The sequence below is a fragment of the Rhyacophila brunnea genome, unplaced genomic scaffold (genome assembly GCF_057557595.1).
Source record: "Rhyacophila brunnea isolate RB1 unplaced genomic scaffold, BYU_Rbru_1.0 scaffold_5, whole genome shotgun sequence".
NCBI classification, from domain to species: domain Eukaryota; kingdom Metazoa; phylum Arthropoda; class Insecta; order Trichoptera; family Rhyacophilidae; genus Rhyacophila; species Rhyacophila brunnea.
Window position 1 is genome coordinate 9,850,786 of NW_028233170.1, and position 24,013 is coordinate 9,874,798.

The window sequence follows — 24,013 nt, forward strand, 5'->3', positions numbered from 1 at the left end:
AACGCCGTGGGTCCCAGGTTCGAATCCTGGGGCTGGCAAGTACACATATTGTTTTTCAATTTGTGTCTATCAGGGTATGGACCTAATAGGTTGAGCAAGTGGCTGACATCCATTTCTCGTAAAAACAAAATCTGTTAATAATCCTCTACTCTGTGGGGAGGCCCATATGATCGTATGAGGATTTGACATGGACGAAAAAAAATACGTTTAAATCAGGGAACTCGTTTATTAATCTGTTCTGTGGGTTAAATTTAATCTTCAAAGGATTTGACCGGCGGCATCTTTTCAAATTTGTGTGACCATTCACAAAATAATATTGTTTATTGTAATATAATGCCGCATCTTATGTACAAATTTCAAAATAAATGGTAATATTTATTACTAGTTATACTAGTAATACTTTGAATACAATATATTTTTAACAACAATTTGATAGTAAATAAGCACAGCTGAATAATAAATAAAAGTAGGTAGGTACCTAGGTACACCAATACGGAAAACACTGTTTGAAGCAAAGATATTGGCTGAAGGTCTCTTTGGTTTGAAGAAATAGGTACTTACCTACTTGATTTGTATATCATTGGTCTATCACGTCTTTTATTTTGCATTGGGTGGAACATTTTTACTACGGATATTTTAAATGACAATATAAATTTTTACCCATCACAAAACAAAATTAATCATTCAATTAGTACCTACCTAGATTATATTTTAAAAGTTTAATTCATTATTATACTTGGGAATATTTTCATAATAATATTTTAAATAATTATTATCGTAATAACACGGAAAAAAATAATATTAGCATGGAGGTTTAGGTAGGTATTATATTTAGGTAAATTGTTTAGATGGGTAATGGGCGGCGGGTAACCATTTTTTGATGGAGTGACTCAGACGGACTAATAAACAAAAGTATTGTTTCAACAGTAAAATGTGTGATTAGATTTTTGTGTTTGTTGATAAATAATACGGCATGATAACACTGCTGCCGAAAATTAACTTCAAGATGGTTAGCTATGCAGTCTTTTGCTAAAAATCGATAATTTGCATTTACCGTTTGACAGGTGTCAAAACTAAGAATGGATTTCAATGTAAAAAAATTAGTTAAAGAAGCTGGGACAGCTTTAAGTAGAGTTGTGCAGGTAAGGTCGCACTAATTTTCATATTAAATCTTATTGGCATTATCTGTTATCTCAAAAGATTATTTAATTCTTACATTTTACTCATCAAAAACGTACACATGATTCATTATTTTTATAGAGTTCTCCTCCATCTATTAAAAAGGGGAAAGGATGTAATATTTGATGATTCGTTTATAATCATTTATATTCTGTTTAATTTCATGAAAGTTCACTATTTTAGTTGACTGAAGAGAAGTTAGGTACATCTGAAAAAACAGAGCTAGATGCTCAATTTGAAAATCTTTCGGAAAGGTCCGATATAACTAAGCTATGGACAGAAAAACTCGTCAAAAATACAGAAGCTGTTCTCACACCGAATCCCGGTAACAGGGTGGAAGATTTCATCTTTGAAAAGATAGAAAAGAAAAAACCCAATAGGCTCAGTAATATTGAATACTTGGGCTTAGATATGATCGAGGTATGTATATAATTTAAATATTTTTGTTAGATCTAATGGCATTTAGTCATGAATGTATTATGTCCAAAGATGTTGAAATAATCTTATTCTATAGAGATGAAGCCTAATCTATAAAACTGAAGAAAACCTCAACCTCTGATCCACTGATTAAGTTACTTTCAAGTCCGCATTGCCATTTCGTTTGCAGAGAACTCCATACCAGTTGCTAATTTGCAGGGGATATAAAAAGATAGGTAATCCATCGCGACGAGCAACTAACAATACCACACTTTATTTTGTTAAAAAACCTTGTGCAATTTGTGTAAAACTGTTTATAACTACAGTTGGTTATTACGAGGAAGGTGGGACTGACTGAATTTGCTCGTTATAAGCGTTACTCGTTATATCAGAGAATAGGTATTTTTAAATGAGCGGTCACATAACACAAAAAGTCGAAAATAAAAAATCTGAAAACCATCCGTTATATCCGATAAGTTGCTCGTTATAACAGTGAATATGTATGGAGAAAATCATAAACCGAGAGTGTCCGAGATCGTAATAACCGAGTTCGAATGTAACTGTATTTAAGTAAGTAATCACAATGATCATAAAAATGGCTGCCATTGCTTAATAAAATCGAAATGGCAGCTAAAGCGATGTTTACCAACTTAACCTTGCTTCATGTGTTTGGTAAATAATTTCAATTGTCATAACAGAAATACCGTATAAGGCTCTTTCTATTTATAGTACAAATTCTTTTATTACATCAGTCTTTCTGGTGCCACCCTCTGTGGCAGACGAAACCGGTCCAAATTTATTAAATAATAAAAGTGGAAAAGTACTACAAAAATTGCATTTTATTAAATTAATCAATAATAAAATAGTGAAGTGCATCTTAAATGTACATTTATTCTTACTGGAAAGGGATAGGTGCACATGAATTCTGGGAAGTGTTTTATAATTCTATGTTTTGTGATTTTTATGGATATCAGTGGTAGACCGCCATTGCAATATAAAGCTTACCCAATCTAGCGATATTTAATTGAAAAATGCATTGTTTTCAGCTAAATAAAGTAAATTACAATGCTCCCTCCTGGTTGTTGACTGCCATTCACACTATCGTTTGGGTCTTTTAACTGGATCAAATACACATTAAAAACAACATGCATTTTATGCGACTAGACATGGCTTCAGAGAAGACGCTCTAGGTCATTGTGGGTGTGTCGACCTTTTAGTGAGAGAATATGTCAAATTAACAAACTTTAAATGAACAATTATGTATTTAAAACAAAAACCATCTTTCCTGGCAGAAAAGAGTATTCCTCACAACACTCTCATTGAAACAAATTGGTTTTGTAGCAATAAATGTATATTAATGCCACTGTGTATTATGGGATAAGTACTGTTTCAAAATGACTAGGTATACAAGTCATGGTAAATCGAGGGCTTAGTGTCAAACAACACTATCTACAAAAGTGCAACTTTACAGGAGAGCCAAAAATCGTTATTTTAGATTTTTGTAACTTAACAAGGGAAATGTTTATTTAAAACCTAATGTTAATATTTTATAATTTATTGTGTATTGTACATTTATCTTGTTTATGATGATATTAAAATTTATAGGGATAGTTTTTAAAAAATATGAAAACAATGGTAACTAATGTAGTTAGCGTTAAACTTTACTGACGATTTAATAAGAAATTAGAAAAGATTGACATAACGTTGTTTGACTATCATCTAGCCGTAAATGTAAAATAACGTTATCTCAAAAAAAAAAAAAAAACACTTTTTTGTAGATAACGTTGTCTGACTTTAAGCACTCCAAATGTTAAAAATCATTCAGTATCAAATACCTATATAATATATTATATTATCTATACAGTGAAACCCCGATTCTACGGTTTTCAAGGGACCCTAAGAAAAAAATGATAAATGCAGGATACATAAAAAATAAAAAACTCGTTTTTCTCCTGGATTTTTTCGACGTTTTGAATTATTTTCATTTTCTCAGCTCGAGTTCTAGTTTTCTTTATGGGGGGCATTTTAGTTGCGACTTATAAAAATTAGTGATACAAGATGCCAGGCAAGCGAGCACCGACTGACCTGTCTGAACCTGACTGAAAGGTCTGCAGTATGTATCATAAACAATTCTACGAAAGCGAAATGAAAAATATTCAACAAAAACGGTCAATCGGGATAATATTTGTGATGGGACCATAATATTTAGATAATAGATCGAGGAAAACGATAAATCGGGGAACGGTTAATGCGGGATTATTTAACATTGTTCTTGTGGGTGTTTGGTGGAACTTTCAAAAATTAACGATCCGTGCGAGGAAACGATTGATGCGAGAACTGTAGATGGGGTTCCACTGTACTAATAATAAAATTTGATTGTCAGTCTGTCCGTTTGTTCGGTTATAACTCATAAACTACTGAACCAATAGAAATGAAACTTGCACAGGTAATAGACTACCTACATACTTGGTAAGTATTAACTGAGTAGACTTTCATCTCGATATCTCAAAAGAAACTTCTCGAAAATAACGCACTTACAAGGTGAAATGAGGTGAGTCGCAGGCAGAGAAGTGTGCATGTCTAGAAATCGAATAATCATAAAATTAATAATACCAATCAGTCTATTTTGTCATTGTATATAATCTGTAATGTTTTCTTTCTGTATTTCACGCGGATGAAGTCACGGGCTAGTAAATAATAAACATAACTTTTCCACATATTCATTTATTTTTGTGACACGTTGTTTCGTTATAGTTTCTATTATTCTAGGCAGGAAATGAGTTTGGTCCCGGCACACCATATGGTAGTGCACTTATCAAAGTGGGAGCAAGTCAACAAAAGCTGGGGCAGTGCGAGAGAGATATGATCGGCACGGCTGGCCTCTGCTACATTCAGCCGCTACGCAAGTTTCTCGATGGAGAAATGAAAACCGTCCTCAAAGAAAGGGGCATTCTTGAAAGTAAAAGGTAATTTATCTGTTAAGACTTGTTCTGAATTAGTGCCCTAAGAAAGCCTTCTATAAATAGACAATGCAAGAGGTGCACCTATGTGCACCATTTGGGAGCGAATATGGTAAAAAAAATAATTAATCAATATATTCAATTTCAGGTTAGACCTAGATGCCTGCAAAAACAGAGTGAGAAAAGCAAGGAGCATGATTGGCCAACAGTCGGTGAGAAAAAAATATCTGAATTTCTTCACTGCCATAACCTTTTATCAAATTGTGTAATTTAATCATTGTACAGTTCGACTCTCAGTTTACCGGGTAGATAGGAAAATTTATTTCTCGGATAGTCGGCTAGTTGTAGAAAACATCAATGAAAATATTCTAAACTACACAATTATCGTAATTTTTTTACGCTATTTCCTTGTGCATGCTGTACGTCTACAGATTACAATCAGGGCTCAGTAAATGAGTCATCCATAAAATTAATAACAATAGTGGGTCACTTAGCACTTCTCAGTGGTACGTATTGCATTCATGTACTGAATTTTTAATTATGAGATTAGAAAAAAGCAAACTGGTGTTTTTTTACCTTGGAAGACATAGTGTGAATAATACATAATATAAATCTCACATTTAGCAGCAATCTACTTGATTGATGATTTATTCGATATGAAGTTTATAGTATACTACGTAACATTAATTCAGTGTGTCTTAACCTTTTTGATCTGCGACCCAATTTAGGGTAATAATTTTGGTTCGCGACCCAAGATAATATCAATAAACTAGCACATATCGTCGCTTAAGAAACAACACCGCGGAAGTCAATTAATAAAAATTTTCAGGGGAAACAAAAAACGTCTCAAAAAATAAGTTAATTAATAGTTTCTTAAGCGACGATATGTACTGACAATAAATTATTTTATTTTAATAATACTTAATACAGTTTTGGTAAACAACGTTTGATCCTATTGATGTGAACCTTGGCTTTGGATAATCTTTGAGAGGTCATCAAAGCCTGGTGCTATATTAGACAGGCTGTATCTTAGGTCTTCTGGCTGCAGCCTACTACGAAATATGGATTTCATTACACTCAAAGCAGAAAATACTGATTCGCACATCTGTGTTGTTGCAAAGGGCAGTAGGTAGTCCTTTCCGTACGTCATCTTGAAAGAAATTATTAGTTTTAAAATGTCAACATTAAACAGTGTTCCCAGTATATTGTATTCAATACGATATTCTTGCCAGCATGTATACTATAGGTTAAAAAATGCTGCATTAATTATTACAAATCACAAATAATGTGTAAAGTTATTATATTAGTATGTACCAACAGCTGGTATTCTACGACACTATAATCATATAGCTTACTTACGTAATAACTATTCTGAAATTGGCGAGTTTAAGCAAAATATAATATGTGTATGTTTGTATATTATAATATTATCTTATTTCTATTATTTATTAATTTATTTTTAAAATCTTTTTTATTGCGACCTAGAAGGATGGAATTACACCAGAGTTAATGTTAGAGCAGGTAAATAATTTGTCCTAACTATGTATTTATTTTCCATTACCCACATATAATATTTTTTTATTATAGTTTATTTTATATAGCATATTATATTATATTAGATTTATTATTATTATAACCGCACGCCACTTCTACTACTGTTAGCATTTTTCCAGATACCATCTACTAGCCGAGTGACATATCCAGCCAAGTTATGGCCAATGCACACCTTCGCACGCCACACATTGCACTAATTGTTTTTTTTATCTCTTACATTATCATTCTCTTATGTTTCATGTTTTGCATCCGCATCTGAGCACTGATGGCAGAAATTGCATGGACACTTTTACATGTTAAGCGCCATCTTTTAAAAATAGTGTTTAACCCTTTTACTCCCACGGGGCCGATATTTCGGCCCACCATACCTATGCGAAAACTCCATCTGGGCCGATCCATCGGCCGAAAGTTTGGAACCAAATTTACGATTTATTCCAAATTTTTTCCCGTCATATTTCGTCTGGTGTAGACAAAGCATTATATTCACTGTGTGTTGAGTGTGAGTAACATTTATTTTAGTGTTGGCTTTATTTATAATTATGTCACACCCTATTAACTCACAAGTCATAATTGCTCTGCTGTCGAACTTGAGACCAAAGAGGGTCATAAAAATAATAAAACATTATTTTTATGACACATTTTAAATTCTGATATTTCTTTTAGTTGTTTTATGATTCATATATCACATTACAAAATGAAGTTTGTAATTTTTGAACTAACAATGGATGCCACTGTACTTTTCGTAAGATGGTGAAAAAATACATGAATATAAATATTATTATAAATGATTTAGTGCTTTGAGACTTATTTTTTGAAATTACTTCATTCCATATCAGTTAGTCGTCGATACTATATCGAATTCTCTTGCGATTTCGTGAATTGAATAATATTCTTGAATACCTTGGACACTATACGATTTTTTTTGATTACTTTATAAAAATTCTATTTCATAGATAAATAATAATTTGTTTATTTTTTTTTCTGTTACTACATAAGGATAGATTATATTATAAAATTTGATAAATCAATTATAAATAAAAAAATGTTGTCACACTTGTTTTGTTGTTCAAACATAGTTTTATCCGTTCATTTCTAAATAAATATTGATACATTATTTTTTTCTTTTGTTTTATTGATGTAAACTATCAATATTATTACTTATTATTGCTTTATACACCATTGAGAACACACAAAAAAAGTTTCAAATTTTTAAAACATGTGTAGAATTAGTTATTTAAAAAAAAACTAAATCGACGATTTTTTGTCAAAAAACGCTTGGGAGTTTTCGCATATGCTAGGCTAAATCAGCTGGGAGTAAAAGAGTTAAGCATCTGAATACATTACATACAAGCATGATAATCATTACAACAGTTATTAACAAAGTAAAAATGAAAATATTATAAAAGTGACACATGTCTAATTTATTAGTGATGAGTATTTCGAGTGATTTGAATTTTTAAAAAAAGCCAGGAAGCTGGTGATGACTAGTGAGGGATAGGAGTCAGTGGAGAGTGCTTGGAGGAGATTAAATTCCACCATGGAATGTAACACCATCCATTAAATAAATCGAGTAAATTTCAATTTTGTCTCATCAGACATTTTAACAGCTCAATGATAATATAAAAAATGTTGACCTGTTCATTTTCCTATTTTCATTTCAAGATTAAATTTTACGATAATATAGCTAATACCCTGTTTACACGTGCTTGGTTTTACTGCTGACAGTACGTATTAGATTGGCTAGACAGTCAGCACTATTACGTATAAACAGTCATTATTGCGATAGTTGAATTTGCACACTATTGGTGCCAGTAAATCCATGCATGTGTACAGGCTCTATAAGTAAATATTGTGATACATAGAACAGCAACCTGTTTGAAGACTTCATTTTAAAATGTATTTATGCATAATAATATTATTATATTTAACAGATTGTTCAAGAATATTGGTTTTTATATTGAATCATCTACTTATTCTTGCGACATAATTTAAGCCATTTCACTAATCTCAATGTCTTGTCTGGGCAATGCGCATAGATTTTATTAATCCAAGGCGATCGATTGATTACCATATATTAACCTAAACAGTCTTCATTTGACATATGAAATTTGATGGCAGGACATAACTGATAATGACTTTTTAAAATTATGTACATACAGTGAAACCCCGACTGACAAAAAAATATGTAAATAGAGGGAAAATGAAAATTGGTTTGGTACATTTGTGGCATGTTCATATAGGTTCTTTCGATATTATAATTTGATTTGAAGGTTTCGTCTTGTGCGTTATCAATACTATGCAGAAAATACTACACAAAACAAGTAATTATAACATAAAAATGATGGAAACAATAAGAATGGAAAATTTTTGCAACAATACCGTGTACACACCCTGGCCAAAGTAAAAGATTGCCTACCAATCGTGTTGTGTAAACTTGTGGTACGTTTACATTTGACACTTATATTGTCATATTTATGTATGACACCATATTCACTAAGTGTAAACAGTAATTATATTTGTACCAGCCACTTATTTTGCGTGTGTCGACACTCACCTGTCACTTATTCAATCTACTTATATACGCAAATGTAAACACCGCGTATTCGACAATTCCGAACTTGCAGCGATATATCACCGAAGTTGGACCACCGTCTACTTTTATGTCAAGTACCTGACACATTATTCATAGTTTGACAGGTAGTGAATTGCATAGGTATATTTCTAAAACAACGGACAATCAATTATCATACACCATGAATGTATGCCCAACGCTTACGTTATTAAATGTACTGTAGCGATCTGTCAAAAATCATAGACAGTGAGAAATAAATCGGATGTGCCGTGTTGTATGGATTTTGTTCGAAAATAAAATATCGCTTGTTCTCGGCACATACGATTAATTCTGATGCAGTCTGTGAAGAAAAAATGCGCTTCAAATGGTATTACCTAATTTAATTTGGCCCACACCTGCACTCGTATTACGATAATATTATATTGAATATGCAATGACGATTCACTTTTTAACAAGTGCTAGATATCGCAATGTTACTGTTAATCGTTCTTCTACACTTATGGCATTTCTAAATTGTGTGTCTTGTTTTTTGGCAAAACGTCCAATCTTGCAAACTAAAGTTCACAAATTGAGTTGGATCTTCGATTTCAAACTCTGACATTAAACGGAAGGCACCTAGTTCTTCTCGTCGCTGAATCCATTCCCGCACCCATCTAGACCATTTTTTCCTCCTTTTTGTTGCCAAAAGACTTAAAATAATAAAACTCGCTGCTTTCTTTTTTAACATTCCCATATTGACAACTGACATAACGTTTTTGAGAAGTATACGAAATAAGTGTCCGAATAAGTTACAATACCATATGTAAACACCGCATATATTTATTCCAAATGTTGCCATTGAATAAAGTGTAGAGACTTTATTTCAACGAGAAGTATATGAGAATTTTATGTCAGATCCATGCAGGTGTAAACAGTAAGTGAAATTTTATGTCAGACACATAAAATAAGTATAACGGTATAAGTGTCAGATGTAAACGTACCATTGGACTTGGACATTGCAGACGTGTATAAGAAGAAATGCACATATGCGTCGGCACCTGGAATATTCATTTCCCTGATTGCCATGCATTATGTAATTGATTGTGTTAAAATAAATTGAATTTAAAATTTTGAATATGTATTTCAAACGTAAATTGCGGGAAATAAAAACGTGAAACTGGGTGTTATATAACAGAAATAATGTATAAGGCCTTTTCTACTTATAGTCCAAATTCTTTGCTAACCTCCGATTAAATTCCTGCTTTGTAGCTTTCTTTCTAGTTTATGCTTGACCACCTATGTGTAACTTGTTCAATCTATCCCAATGCTATCAGTCCTTTCATACGCATGCAAATTGTAAATCCACAATGTAAGAGATATCCACCAATTACCATTAACGCAATCTAGCATTAAAATTAATGGATTTGGAAGCAAAAAAATGCGATGTGATGGATGTCACCAAACTGTTGAAATGACAACGACTTGGACATGTCACTCGGGGGGTGGATGCCCACTGGTCAGATACCGTTGTATGATGTTGGTCAAGATTTGATGTGGTCGAAAGAAATTGACACTGATAAATTTTGTTAGCGCTATAGACCATTCAGGTCCATGGCCGACTGCACAACCGCCCTCTAGGTATCTCTATCCCATCACACTCAGCCTCTCTGCGTCCCTCTTGACGTTATCCACCCATCTCCTCCAGGGGCCGAATGCCTACAGAGGTTCTTATAAACTATATGGAGAGCTCTAGATCCATCGCATCTAACAACGTGACTGGCCCATCTGAGTCTTTGCACCCTCAAGACATTGACTATATTAAGCTTAAATCGTTCGCAGAGCTCAGCATTTGTACGATTCTGTCACCTTTAATTTTCTTTAACCGGTCCAAGTGTTCTTCAGAGAATTTTGTTTTCGAATACTTGGATAGCCTTCTCTGTTACATAAATTGAAAAATCAGAATATCTATCAAAATTAATCTTACAATACTCTCTCAGTAATCCGCCACCCTAAAAACCAGACAAGTGTCTAATTAGTCAAATTAGTGAAAGTGACGGATTATAGTGCATATAAATATTGTAAAAATTAAAACACGTATTTCGTAAAAATAGTTTTTTTGAGAAATTTGTACTAGCAAATTACGGTTTTATTTATAATCAAAATCAAGTATTTACTAAATTATACATATGTATTAACTAAATATGAAACAGTAAATCACTTGACACAACCAGTTGTTCAGTGAGGCAGATATTCTTGAATGGCTTAAGATTCCTGGCTTTCCCTACGACCAAAAGCTTCATTTTGTGTGTCCCGGTTGCATTGGAGCATGTGATAATTGTGATGCGGTTCTTGGGCACTTTCCTCCCTGGTACATTACTTTCTCGCGATTAACGTCCGTTTTACGAAGGAGAAGTCTCCAAAATAAACCCATCTCATCTGTGTTGTATACTTGTACGCGGCGGACTACTGAATTTGACAATCGAATACCGGCGAATTATAGAGCTTGATTTTGTGCTTTCAGCTAGTAACAATAACGGCGGATTATAGTAGTTGTCAGATCATCGAGCGGCGGATTATTGAGAGTGTACTGTATTTTTTTTGCATGTCTTTACAACATTAATGATTAAGAGTCGGTAATGAAAATAGCAAGGGTAGGCCTTTATCCAGCTGTGGATTATCCCCAGCTGATAAGGATACGCACTTTGCGATGATATGATCTGTCTAAAATCAATGACTATGTAGAAAAGCTGGTGTTCTAAATTAAATAAAGAATCATTATATTTAAAATATGAACATTCAAAATACCTTTCATTAAAGATAATTGATTTATTTTCAATAATGCAGGCCGAGCGAGATCTTCGTATGGCACAGTCAGAGTTTGACAGGCAGGCGGAGATAACAAAACTATTGCTGGAAGGAGTGGCCAGCTCAGGGTCGGCGCATCTCCGCCATCTGCATGAATTGGTCGCCACGCAAGTCAGACACTACGCTCAGTGCCATCACATCCTGCAAGACTTGCAGAAGGATCTCGTTGCGTAAGTTTCGTTTACTACTTAGACTCGTAGAGCTTGAATTAAATACCTCAGAGGTACACCATGTTATGTTTGAAATATAGATTGCCAGTTTGATATTAAAAGGTTTGGTTTACATTGTAGTATTGAGGGACGGATTTAGCCAGTTGGGGCTCTGCTCGTAGCACAAATTGCCAATCATCTCTCACCCCTATTTTGAACGATATTTATTTACCTACCTACATTATAATGGCAAATGACATGAAAACCACATTTTATAATATTATTTCATATTATTTTGAAATCTAATAAGGGGTGTCACACGTTTTTTTGTGCTCCCTTCCCTCCATCTTCACACTTAGTCATAAAATCTTTTATATATTAGAACTCCCTCTTAAAATAACAAATTGAAAATTATCGATTCTAGAGAACATTTTTATTCTCAGATTTTGTGATGTCATATTTTCTACAACCACATTATATCAAAGAGCGAGACGGCATACTTGAACAACCCCTAAGTAAGTTAAAAATAAAATTAAAAAATTCTAATCAGTCTATTATCCATACTATGTCGTTTATGTAAGTTTTTCGTGAAGTATTTCTTTAAATTTTTGAATTTGGGAGTCTTCTGTGTGCATTCAGAGTACTGGCAAATCCATCTCCGTTAGTAATTAATAAATTAGGAATTAAATATGCATATAAATGCTGTAAATGTACCATTGTTGCATATTTTTTAAATAGAATTGTTTGTTATTATCGAGTAAAATGGGAATTCAACACTGCATTGTGCAATTATAATATTAATATTTACTAGGCGACTCATTTAATCCCTTTTCCAATTCTCTGGGTTCAATTACACATTTAAATTTAGAAAACATGTGTAAATCTTACTTAGACTAGTGGGAAGCAAATCTGTGTTCCACTGCAAGACAAGAAACATATTAAATAAATTAATATTGATTTAACATGGTGTATTTCAAACATTCATAAATATTAGTGTGGAAATATTAGCTTGTCTATTTTAAGTTTATCTATATAAAGCTTTTTATTATAATCAGAGTGCTAACACTATTTTTGCAATCATGCAAAAATCCTTTTCAACTAACGCTTTTTAGGTTGCTTTACTAACTTATTATATTTTATTAACTATTGCATATAAAATAAGATGATTTGGTTTAATTTTAAATTGCATTTGACTTGTTTGAAATTGGCTGTTAAAAAAGTTATTCACAACTTTACTATGTATCAGTGCAGTAGTGAACTTACTTGTGGCATATTTCATACCAATTTACTACTATACTATGAATATTGTAACTCTTGGATCGATGTTCACTTCTAGCTTCAGACTGTGTGCACACATTATATATATAGTTTAGAATCTGTCGTAGTATTTGTTTATTTCAGTCTAGTCTCATTTTGAAATGTGACTGTGTTCATCGCGTGTAACTAAAAATAATCTGTTCTCCCATATATGTGAATTAACTTATCATGAATTGTTTCAAGTAATTTTAAATAATCTCTTTGATAGAGTTACCATAACGACAATTCCACAACTAATGAATTATTCTGATTTTTTTTATGGCAACACAATACGTTCATTACTTTATCATACTTTATAATTAAAAATCGGAATTTTCATACTATGCAATACAATTAACATTTCATGCTATTATTACACTTAATTTATTCTTACTATTACAGGGTTATACACTATAACATTTCTGATTACAAATATAGGTGATATAATTTGAGGTGTAGGATAGGCGGTGTTAGTTTCATGTGCAGTGTGACATTTACCGCCGTCTTATTGTAACCACATATTCTCTTAAATTCATATTGTATAGTTGACACAACGAATTGTTCATTCCGCAGCACCGTTTGCCATTAACGGTTAACCAATATTCTATAATGTACGGCCCAATCACACATCCAGTCTAAAATTCACACCAAAAAGATACGTATTGATGGTGCATTGGTTGTTCTTGGATCACTCTTGGATTTTCAGTATCCCAAAATGCGACAGTTTTGCTTATTCACAAATCCATTATGTTGAAAGTAAGCTTCATCCCTTCGATCAGTGTTTCTCAACCTTTTAAAAGAGGCACACTTGAACATGTACCAAACTCCCATTACACAATATATAATAATTAGATAAAAGTGTGACACTGGTTAACCGGTGACGCGGCCAGGAAACAAAGCAATCACTGACTACGCTTGATACATTGGAGCGGCCAATTTGCTGATCAATTATCGTACTAAACTAATACACATGTAGATGAGCTGCCAGTCATGAACATCCATGATAAATCAATAGTGAAGTATCCGCTTATAAAATCGTACGTCTCAGGTTCGATTGCCGCATCTGAAAAATTGTTTGTATGCAATGGAAGACGGTCAAGGTCCACATCAGATTATATCTTCTTCTCCTTAGTTTATGTCCGATCCTTAATTGATAGCATATGGACACGATGTGACACCAGCATTCTGTGGTTCCGCCGTATACACCCTGTGGATGGTATTTAACTGCCTTTGAGCTGATCTTTACTCGTACTTTCACTCACCGTATCAATAATTTCAGTTGAGTGAACATTACATACAAATGCAAATGCGGTTTTATCTATTTCACCTAACTTTAACCGAATAAAAATGTTAATATATAAATTCAAATCCTACACCTCATATTGCATCACCCGTATTATATCATATTGTTTAATAAAATGGGTATTTTATTGAAAACATACATTGCAGTGAGGTCGATGCTCCGCGCGTCCGAATCAACAGCGAAGATCTTGAAATGGAAGGGTCCTCCAAAACCGTTCACAACGCCATTAATTAAGATGACATTTTGCCTTTCGATAAACGAATAAAATATATTCAAACTTATAAATCCTTATTCCAGCCCATTTTAAAAATACACATACATAGGTGTTCTACACTGTATATTTTATGAACTCTTGTTCCTTATTAAAGTAATATACACTATTTAACATTTCTCCATACCACTACCATTCCAAATGTTATTAAAATCTTAATCGGTATATTTTTAAGAGTAAATCTAGTTTTTTAATGGCACGCTCAATTTGTATGGCTTCAAAAACAAATAATTATTATGGAATGCTTTTAAAAATATACTGTCTACGTTGTGAATTATAAAATAATTATTTATCACAACATTTTATTATCTAGAATTTCTAAATAATTGATAATGCACTTTTATTGTCTATGGATAGTGTGGATGCAATTTAACAGCCTTAAAATTATACGAAAAATAATCTGCCCTTTCATTCATTCATTAAATTCTATATTCAAAAAAAGATTTTGTATGCTTAAATGTATTTATTAGGATTTTTGTGAAATATGATGCACCTCTAACATGATAGATAATCTTGTGTATCGAAATATGAAATCAGTATGACTTATTCATGATCAGCTAACACTTCATCAATCATAGATTTGGCCGATGATTAATTGAATTTAATATGAAGCAAAAATAATTATTATGTATCAACATTGTAAAGCATCATCGTGTATCTTTAAAATAGTGAATGCTTTTTATTTTTATTTCAATCAATGTTTTAATAAAATTGTAGAATATTAAAAATTATTTAATTAACTGTTAATTCTTGGTGGCAGGCCCATTGTAATTGAATAATAACACAATTTTTTTTATAATTCGTCCCAAAGAAAATTTTGAAATCAATACCATTTTCGTCTGTTATCTCGTTGGACGTGGACGACACGGCTGCCGTGTCCCCGTTACACGGCCATTAGATGCAATTAACATGTTATTTAAATGTGAAATACAGGCGGTCCTCGACTTTCGTACAATTCGCTATTACGTGCATTTCTTAAAATATATATTTTTGTCGGGCATACAAAAACTGTACACTTCGAGATAAAGATGGAAATAATTAGGCGTTCTAGAAGGGGTGAATCTTTTGTGTCAATCGTGTGTGACTTAAGCCAGTATATATATGTTCAATTTTAAAAAACAAGTTTATAATAATTTAATAATTATGATCTATGTTCGAAATTGTAGAAATATCAAAGACATGAAATTTCAAGCAAGTAAAGGCTGGTTCAACAAATTTAAACGGAGGTATTCTTTACATGATAATTACCGGAAAAACTGCCAGTGCAGATAAAAATTCTGCAAATGAATTTATTTCCTCATTGTCCAAAATATTTTAAAATACGCTCTGGTGTTTATTTACATTGCTCTACTTTCATACATTCAACATTCATACACATTTTCAGGAACCAATATTATGCACAAAAGTCAAGGACCGCCTGTATATGAAGGTGAAGCTGAAATAAATGTTACTAAGGATAATGATTAAATTAGTTTCAAGAAATTTTCATTGATTAAAAATGCCTTACATTAGTGTTGCAGGCATAAAAGAAGTTTAATATAAAATCATTATTTAGAATATATAGATTTAACAATCACAAAAAATTGCAAGAAACGATGTAACCAACCGCTAAAATACTCGTCTTATATGGCAGCCATTTTTCATTACAAAATACAGTGGAACACCGATTTTACCTGCCCGGAATTCAAGTATTCCTGCTATTTGCGTGTAGTTTCTGCAGTCCCGTGTCATTTTAGTTCATTTAATTTCCGGTTTTACATTTTTATTTCCTGCAATTTATAATTAAAAATTCAATTCACTTTGATCTGAATTCCAGACGCTGAATGCATTTATGTATTTATACATGTCTGCAGTGCCCAAGTCCAATGTTACACAACGTATAAATTTTTGTTGATTACACGTTCAAAGATAAACAATATCCGTTCGAGAAATAAGATGAAAGAACACATTGACATAATGATTTTTTTGTCAGTTACTTAAAAGTTTCACTCTATTAATATTTATATGACTAGCGATTCAATCACACAAAAAAAAATTTGGAATCATCAAGTTCATATGATTCCTTCTAGTTTAGTTAGTCATGGTCTTAATTTTAAAACATCATTTGCGGAAGAATAATGAACAATTGTGCTGTTATTCAATTTTTTAATAAATTTAGCTATTTGTTTGAGACTTTCACGGTTATTAGTTATTATATTTTGTTTTTAGACTCTCACCTTGTATTTTTCCTACTTCACTCAACATTTTGGTGACCCAAAATGTTCAGTAACGAACGAAAGGGAGGTAGCTCAAAAAAAAAATATGATTATAATAAATTCTGGATTTATTTTACATGTTTGTTAACCTTGTATTGTAGTTATAATAATTAAAAAAAAAAACAATGGGATAGAATGGGATGATTGGGTTCTGTAAATGTAATTTATTTTTTTGATTGATTATGGGATACGAGTTGTGAGAGATACAAATAAATTTAATGTGCTAGAAACCAAATGTTGCGTACCACTAAATAGAGTGTTTGACCAGTGTCTACCAGGGATGGTGAACTTGTGACAAGTTGTGATACGTGGGCAAAGTTAGAATTATGTATGCCAAATTTGTGTAGATTTTTTTTTTTTAACTATTGATTGAACTTATCTAAAATCTACTGATTTTTGAAAATTTCTTTCATTGGCAATACAGGCTTTTTTTAATCGAGATATATGAATAAAACAGTGATAATAATTGAGAAATGATTGCAGCTTAATTACTTCCTACTTCCACTATGTTTGATCCTAAGAGAATTATATGTGCTTCCACGAGAAATTATAAGCCAATGCGTTACGGCTAGATCAGCGTGGGTGCAACCCAATACGTTTAATTCAATGAAGTCATTAACAATTTTGAAGCTGTTTGGCCATCATTGGATCAACATAGGATCGCGAACAAGTATTTTTGTCAATGAATTACTATATGAAATCGACATAGTAAGACATTGCCTCACTAATGATTTGACTGAAGTATGTGTTGGATTAATAGTTTACAATTATTATAAATCACAAGAAACAACAAAATAATATGTTTTTTGTGTTGTGTTACATAAATTTAGAAAATATATTATGATACCCAATCCTTGTTTGGTAAAATTACAATAAACCATTATTGTAAAGACATAATATTTTGATCTTTGTTCATCTTACACGGAAATTTTTTTGCGCATAATTAGACATGTGTAGAATACGATTTGCCATCCCTGATGTAGGCGGAGGGTGGTTTCCAGAAGGCATAATCAATATACATACAGTTTATGTATGATGTGGGATTGTAGCTGTTTGTGAGTGGCTTGTACTTATCAAATATTGCACCGCATAAGTTGTCCAGTTATGTACATGCATGTTAGTAGTAGATCTTACCAGTAGTATTAAATTTGATGATATCCTATGAGGCCTTTGAAGACTGGTCATATTTATTAGCGGTGTCACTGATTCAGGTTAGGGGGGCCCTCGCCATATACGGCCGTCAACACGGCAGAGATATCGCTTAGTCCTCCGGGGTCGCCCCGCTCACAGAGAGCTCGAATACTCTACGATTACGATGCGAAGGACTCCACCGAATTGAGTCTTATTGCTGACGAGGTATGCATTGAATGCGACACTGTCTGCGTTCATTCTATTGTTATGATCATTGAAAAACTATGGTGTCATCTACAAGATCGATTCCTATATTGTGGCTGACAAATCATAGTGGCCATCTAGAAAACTAAAAATCTCCCCCTTCACATATCTGTAAATCATTCTGCAGTGGCACCTTGGGCGAATCGCAAGTATATTAGAATCACTTTTCCCGTACCTACGGTACCACTGTAGAATAATTTACCTAAATATCCGCCCCCCGCTTTCATCGACACGGTGTTTTAACGTGTCGGCCACAATATAGAAGTCACATTATAATTTTAAGTTGTTAGTTATTTAATTTTTTTTTTAAATCCACTGGATCATTACAGGACAGGAAGGATTCTACGGAGACCTCTGAATTCAACTTCTAGAGGGAATACAACAATATTAATGTTCTCAAAATGAATTTAAAGTGTGTTGGTACCTTCCCTATTCATGTATCATTTTCAGTAGTCACCAATGGAAGTGGTCGATTCACTAGGTTCCATAAACCTGCACTGTCACTGAGCAAACGACAGTTTTTTGTTGCGTGTACGCCATGCATCATCTGTAGTTCATGAATCGTGCCAGATTTGAGAAAACAAAATTATACTGCTTCTATATCTACTTAGCGAAACAAGGTTTAGCTCACTGATTCAAACAATTTGATTCTCAAGTAATAATCAAAATGCTATTTTAATTATTAATATATTATGTAATTATTAATTTAAACAAAATGTAGATTTTATCGTACTGATTCCACTTTTATTAAATGATTGGTCCGGTTTCGTCGACCTCAAAGGGACATTTTCAACTAGAAACTCTTTTTTTTAGTTATAAATGTCACTCTGAGGCGGACAACATCACTCTAATTGTTTAATAAAAGTGGAATCAGTACGATAAAATTTGAATTTTATTTAAATTAATAAAACAATGCATTTTCACCATGAATTAACAGTGAACACAAAAAGAGAAATTATATGTAATACTTTTTCACATTAATTATGTTGTATTTTTTTTCTTTTATCTTTTTGTTAATCTCTCCTGCGTAAATAGCAGCTTACAAAAACACCCTACCAAAATTTTACTGTCTTTATTTTCCTTTGTAATTTCTACAACATATTATGATCAATCTAAAAACAGATTATATAATATGACACTGTATGTTTCATGATTTCTTCAATTATTTCAGATAATATCAGTATGGGAGTGCATGATCCCGGACATTGACTATATGATCGGCGAGAGAGGCCAACAGAGAGGCCGTGTTCCGAAAGCTTTCGTTGAAATCCTTCAGGAGTAGTTAATTATTTTCATCGGTATGCAAAGAGATCAAAAAACCACCCACCCAATGTCATTGATGTCATCCTCATTATACATTATGTTTAGATTTATATCGGCTTACTGAGATGATCTACCCGTATTTATTGATACATTAGCTGTAAACAAGCGTATATTAATTAGGTATATCCATAAATCCTTATGTTATTAAGCAATATAGGGGTTTTTCCTGTTATAACTGAGGTTAGGTGTAGGAATTGCTGTAATAATCTGCCCTGCGATCAAGATATTCATATTGACGTACTCAATTAAATTGTATGTAACAAAAGCTAATATATGTAATTAATTTATATGTTAATTTGTTGCATGGTACGTTATTTATAATAATCGGCTCTTGTCAATTATTTAAAATACTGTTTTTTTCCCTAAATTAATCCACGCAAATCAAAAACCATATTGTAACGGACCACACTATTAATTGAATATAAAATGAATTATAAATATTATACATATAGCCATGGACTGGTTTTTTATTCTGTATTTTACATAATAAATTGAATTGTATCTTTCTGCCGTAACAGAATACATATCTGTATTACTAATTATATCATTTTTGTTTTGGGTGGCCAGATTTTGGAAAACATATATGGCACAAGGTTGCCTCCTTGATCGATATACATATTATATCTTACGTAATAAAACAATAATAATCACATTTTTCAATATAAAAAGAAGTGCTTCAATATGTCATAATGAAAGTCAAACAAAAGAACATCAAATTAAAATCGAATCTAAAATAATATGCAAACTTTATCTTAATCCGTAGTAAAATTTCATTTTATTTTATATTATATAGATTTCTGTGGAAAATATCAATATAATTATGAGAAACATAGATTTAATTTGCTTTATTGCAATTCCGGCTATTATTTTTTCGTTGTCACTTTTGAGTACCTTTGTGGGCGTTATGAATTCAGATTTTTACTGATAATTACATAAGTGTGGGACATTTAAATGTCATATTTCATCGGAACAGTGGAGAAATGTGAAAAAATTAAACATGCCCTATAAACACAGGACGTCTGGCCACCGTACGTATTATTACGTTTGATCCGTGTGGGACTAATTTAGAAATATGCAAATCATGATGTATTATTAATTTGATTGTACTACTTCTTTATTGAAGTTTAGAATATATTTTTATTCCATTTGATATGAATAGTAATGGATCTGAATTGAACGGTTGTAAGATTGATCTGGATTTTTCCAAAGATATTTAAAAATAATATTATCATAGGCTTGTATTAATGGCTGATTGTTTGCAATATTATTTGTGTGCTCAAAACAATAATATATATTATGTACTGTTTAAAAATCTGAGCAAGAAAGAGGTACACGCCTAGTTTGCATGCTTTTTATTATGAATTGTTTTTGTATTATTAAAACATGGCGTTATATTATCATTATGCTCTCCAGTAGGCACAGTTTTATGTCAGGTTTTTGACTGGAACAAAAAGGCCTATGATATTAAAGTCTTGTCTATGAAACCATTAGAAAATAAAGTTGATTGCTTTTTAGTGTTGTTATACAGAATCTCGTATACTTAATTTTAACTATTATTATTAGTAAAGCCAATAATAATTATTAATCAATCAGACTTTTAAATATCTATTGTATGTAAAAAAAATGTGTGGAAAGAGTACATGTTTTTGTATAATATTTTTGAAACTCATTCTCATGAATTGATGAAGCCTAAACAGAATAAGACGGAGAGAGCTTGCTTACAAGAACCAATTCAGATAATAATACTCGGTGTTTGAGGAAACACTCCATTCCATTTAGGTTTTTCTTTATTGTTTTTATACAATGTTAAATTTTTAAATGAATATTGATGTTATTTTTGTGGTACTTGTTGAAAAATAGTTAGCCTAAAAACAGTACACATATTAAAGCTTATGAGAGATGCATTGAATCAGTGGTGCGCCACTTTTCGACCAAGGGTCACTTTATCAAGAGAAAATATTGAAAAGGTCACTTAGGGATGTTTGATTTTTATCTTTCGTCCCATGGCCAATGAGTTAAAAATTGGAAAAAAACGATTAAACCATTTTTTATTTAATGGATATTATAATACACAAAATTTAAGAATGTAGGATTGTCATACATAATTTAGAAAGCCTCAAAAAAAATGATAAAAGCACATTGACATGCATGTAAGTTAAAATATCGTTTTTTACTGTCCGACAACAAGAAATCGGCAAATAACAGAAAGTCGCTGTAGTCGCATATAAACACTTCTCAGTGACGCACCTGTCATGACGGCAACGCGTGCTAGAGGAGTGTTTAAATAATGTTTCAGATCTCCTTTTGGATGTGGCTTTTTTCTTCTTCGCAATAAACTAAAAAATTACTAATAATAATTCTAACATCACTCCTGATCTTTTCAAATACATTTTTATTATAAAAAGCTTCAAATTACGTAAATTGATAGATCCGTACACCACGGGAGTGTAAAATGAAATGATAAATTTGGGGGCGTTCCTCATTTGAAAACGGAAGTGTAACTAGCTGCACTGGAGGAGATTATTAGTTTACAGTTTTAACACATGGACAAAAAGTTCTTGTTTGACAATACAAATATTTTTTTCTAATATGTATGTTTCAGAGGCCTTCAAAATTTTGTTAAAGCCATAAGTGACCCTTAGACCACCAAATGCGCATCACTGCATTTAATGATTTATAAATAATATAGAATGTATTTAGCCAAGCACTTGAAGATTATAATAAAATAATATGTGAGTCGTCTAGTGTTCTAGATTGGAACATATTTAATCTAGGGAGCTTAGGAAAAGTCTTGTAATGAATATTATAAAAATATATAAAATAAGATCATATTGACAATATGTTGACACTCGGTCTTTACTATAATAATATGTAATAATTATTGTAAATGTTATTTTTCGTTTAAAGTTTCATATTCTTAATGTATTTTTATTCTACTGTTGTAATAATATTGCGATGGCAATACTTACATAATGTTACAACAACTATAAATGTCTCACTTTTGCCTGTAAAACTATTTTCTAAGAATATTTTGATTCGATACTCTTTGAATGTAAAGATCTTATAGCACTCGTTATGTAGATAGCATAATTTAATCTACAAAATTTTTAACTGTCAATTAATTTTCACCACTGTCGATGGATGGAGTCGGGGAAATTTAGTCAAAGCTAGAGAATTTGAAATTAACGAAGAGTAGTGTAGAATATTTGTGATGCACTCAAGTGGTCTGAATAATTATGTGCAATATTCATTGCTCCCAATTGAACTTTGTGATTATGATGTAAAACAACTAAAAGTGTTTACTCACATTATGAGAATAATTGACAATAAAGAAATGTTCAATCAAATGACATCTTTTACTTGTTTCCCCACACAACAAAGTATCCCAACTGTCCTGCTTAGAAATATACTTTTTTTAAAACCTAACTTCTGAATGGACACAAGATTCAGCCTAATCGTATGATGAGACAGATTTTATAATGCATGAAGGAAGGAGTAGAGACCTGCGTAAGCATGACATTGTCCGTTGAAAGGATAGTATATTTTTTTATTATAATATGAGGCGTCCAGTTCCAAAATCCGCCTTATTTGCTTTTTTTCTTTTGGAGAAAACCGCGAAAAACGATTTTGACTGTTTTTTATCACTGAACTATTTAAAGACTTCATTGTATAAAACAATATAGAACCTACTTAATTAAAAACAAAATTCATATGTTCTCCAAATACTTTAAGCAATAAATGAATTTTAAAAAATCAAAAGACGGACTTTGGAACAGTATTGGTCATATGAAGCGCCTAGTTTCAAAAGCCCCTAAAACAGTTTTTGAAAATTTTATGTACCTATTTAGATGGATATTTTTGTTAGCTATATGATGGCCAAAGATTGAACTTTAAAAAACCGTCAATATGTATGATCAAAAATTAGGGTAAATTTGAAAACCTGCTAAAATGGTTGGGTGTGCTTTTCAAATACCCCTAAAATAGAAAGCCAAAATACTCTTTAGAATGTAATGAATTAAAAAATAAATACATAAAGTTCACAGATTTAATAGATATGATTTTCTCTGATTTTTCTCAAAACTTCCTAAAATAGTTTTTCTCATTTTTCTCAGAACTACCTAAAATCGTTTTAGCGGCTTTTGAAACTACACGCTTCATATAGCGGCTTTTGGAACTGTAATGTAAGAAATAACTGTTTTTGGACACAAAATGAATAATCAACTTCAAGGTATACCTACTATAATTTTATTTTATTACAAAATAATTACGTATTATAAATGGAATAATATACATTAAATCATGACATCATCATCACTATGAGTAAATAATATAAAATTATTATTTAGAATTTTGAAATAATCCATGTTAATGACGGTCCCTTCACGCGTTCTTTTGATGATATACCTACCTACATACCGAGGACATGTCGGTTCCCGGTGACTTAAATGGTATATTATAATCAATAACGAAAATGTTTCTAAATTATTCATATTTG

The 24,013-nt window shown here is 32.0% G+C and overlaps 1 protein-coding gene across 5 annotated transcripts; it reads left to right on the plus strand.

The window, feature by feature from the left end:
- The first annotated feature begins 854 nt into the window (after positions 1 to 854).
- EndoB (SH3 domain containing GRB2 like, endophilin-B) lies at positions 855 to 22,865 on the plus strand. 5 transcript variants are annotated; one of them, XM_085955479.1, is made up of 8 exons: positions 870 to 1,142; positions 1,363 to 1,599; positions 4,366 to 4,562; positions 4,705 to 4,768; positions 6,042 to 6,077; positions 11,506 to 11,696; positions 18,012 to 18,156; positions 19,367 to 22,865. In XM_085955479.1, exons 1-8 carry the CDS (start codon positions 1,080 to 1,082, stop codon positions 19,475 to 19,477), a joined length of 1,044 nt encoding a protein of 347 aa, XP_085811605.1. In that variant the 5' UTR covers positions 870 to 1,079; the 3' UTR covers positions 19,478 to 22,865. The 5 variants fall into 5 exon arrangements, with proteins under 5 accessions (XP_085811606.1, XP_085811608.1, XP_085811605.1 ...); XM_085955480.1 differs by lacking the exon at positions 6,042 to 6,077 and having other exon boundaries at positions 855 to 1,142; XM_085955483.1 differs by lacking the exon at positions 18,012 to 18,156 and having other exon boundaries at positions 19,367 to 19,504.
- Positions 22,866 to 24,013: the final 1,148 nt, after the last annotated feature.

What these genes read in the sequence shown, in the direction of transcription:
- EndoB (XM_085955479.1), top strand. Translation starts at nt 1,080, where the DNA reads ATGGATTTCAATGTAAAAAAATTAGTTAAAGAAGCTGGGACAGCTTTA. An exon ending in CAGAGTTAATGTTAGAGCAG is followed by an intron (nt 6,078 to 11,505) that starts GTAAATAATTTG and finishes TCAATAATGCAG; the next exon opens with GCCGAGCGAGATCTTCGTAT. An exon ending in TGAGTCTTATTGCTGACGAG is followed by an intron (nt 18,157 to 19,366) that starts GTATGCATTGAA and finishes CAATTATTTCAG; the next exon opens with ATAATATCAGTATGGGAGTG.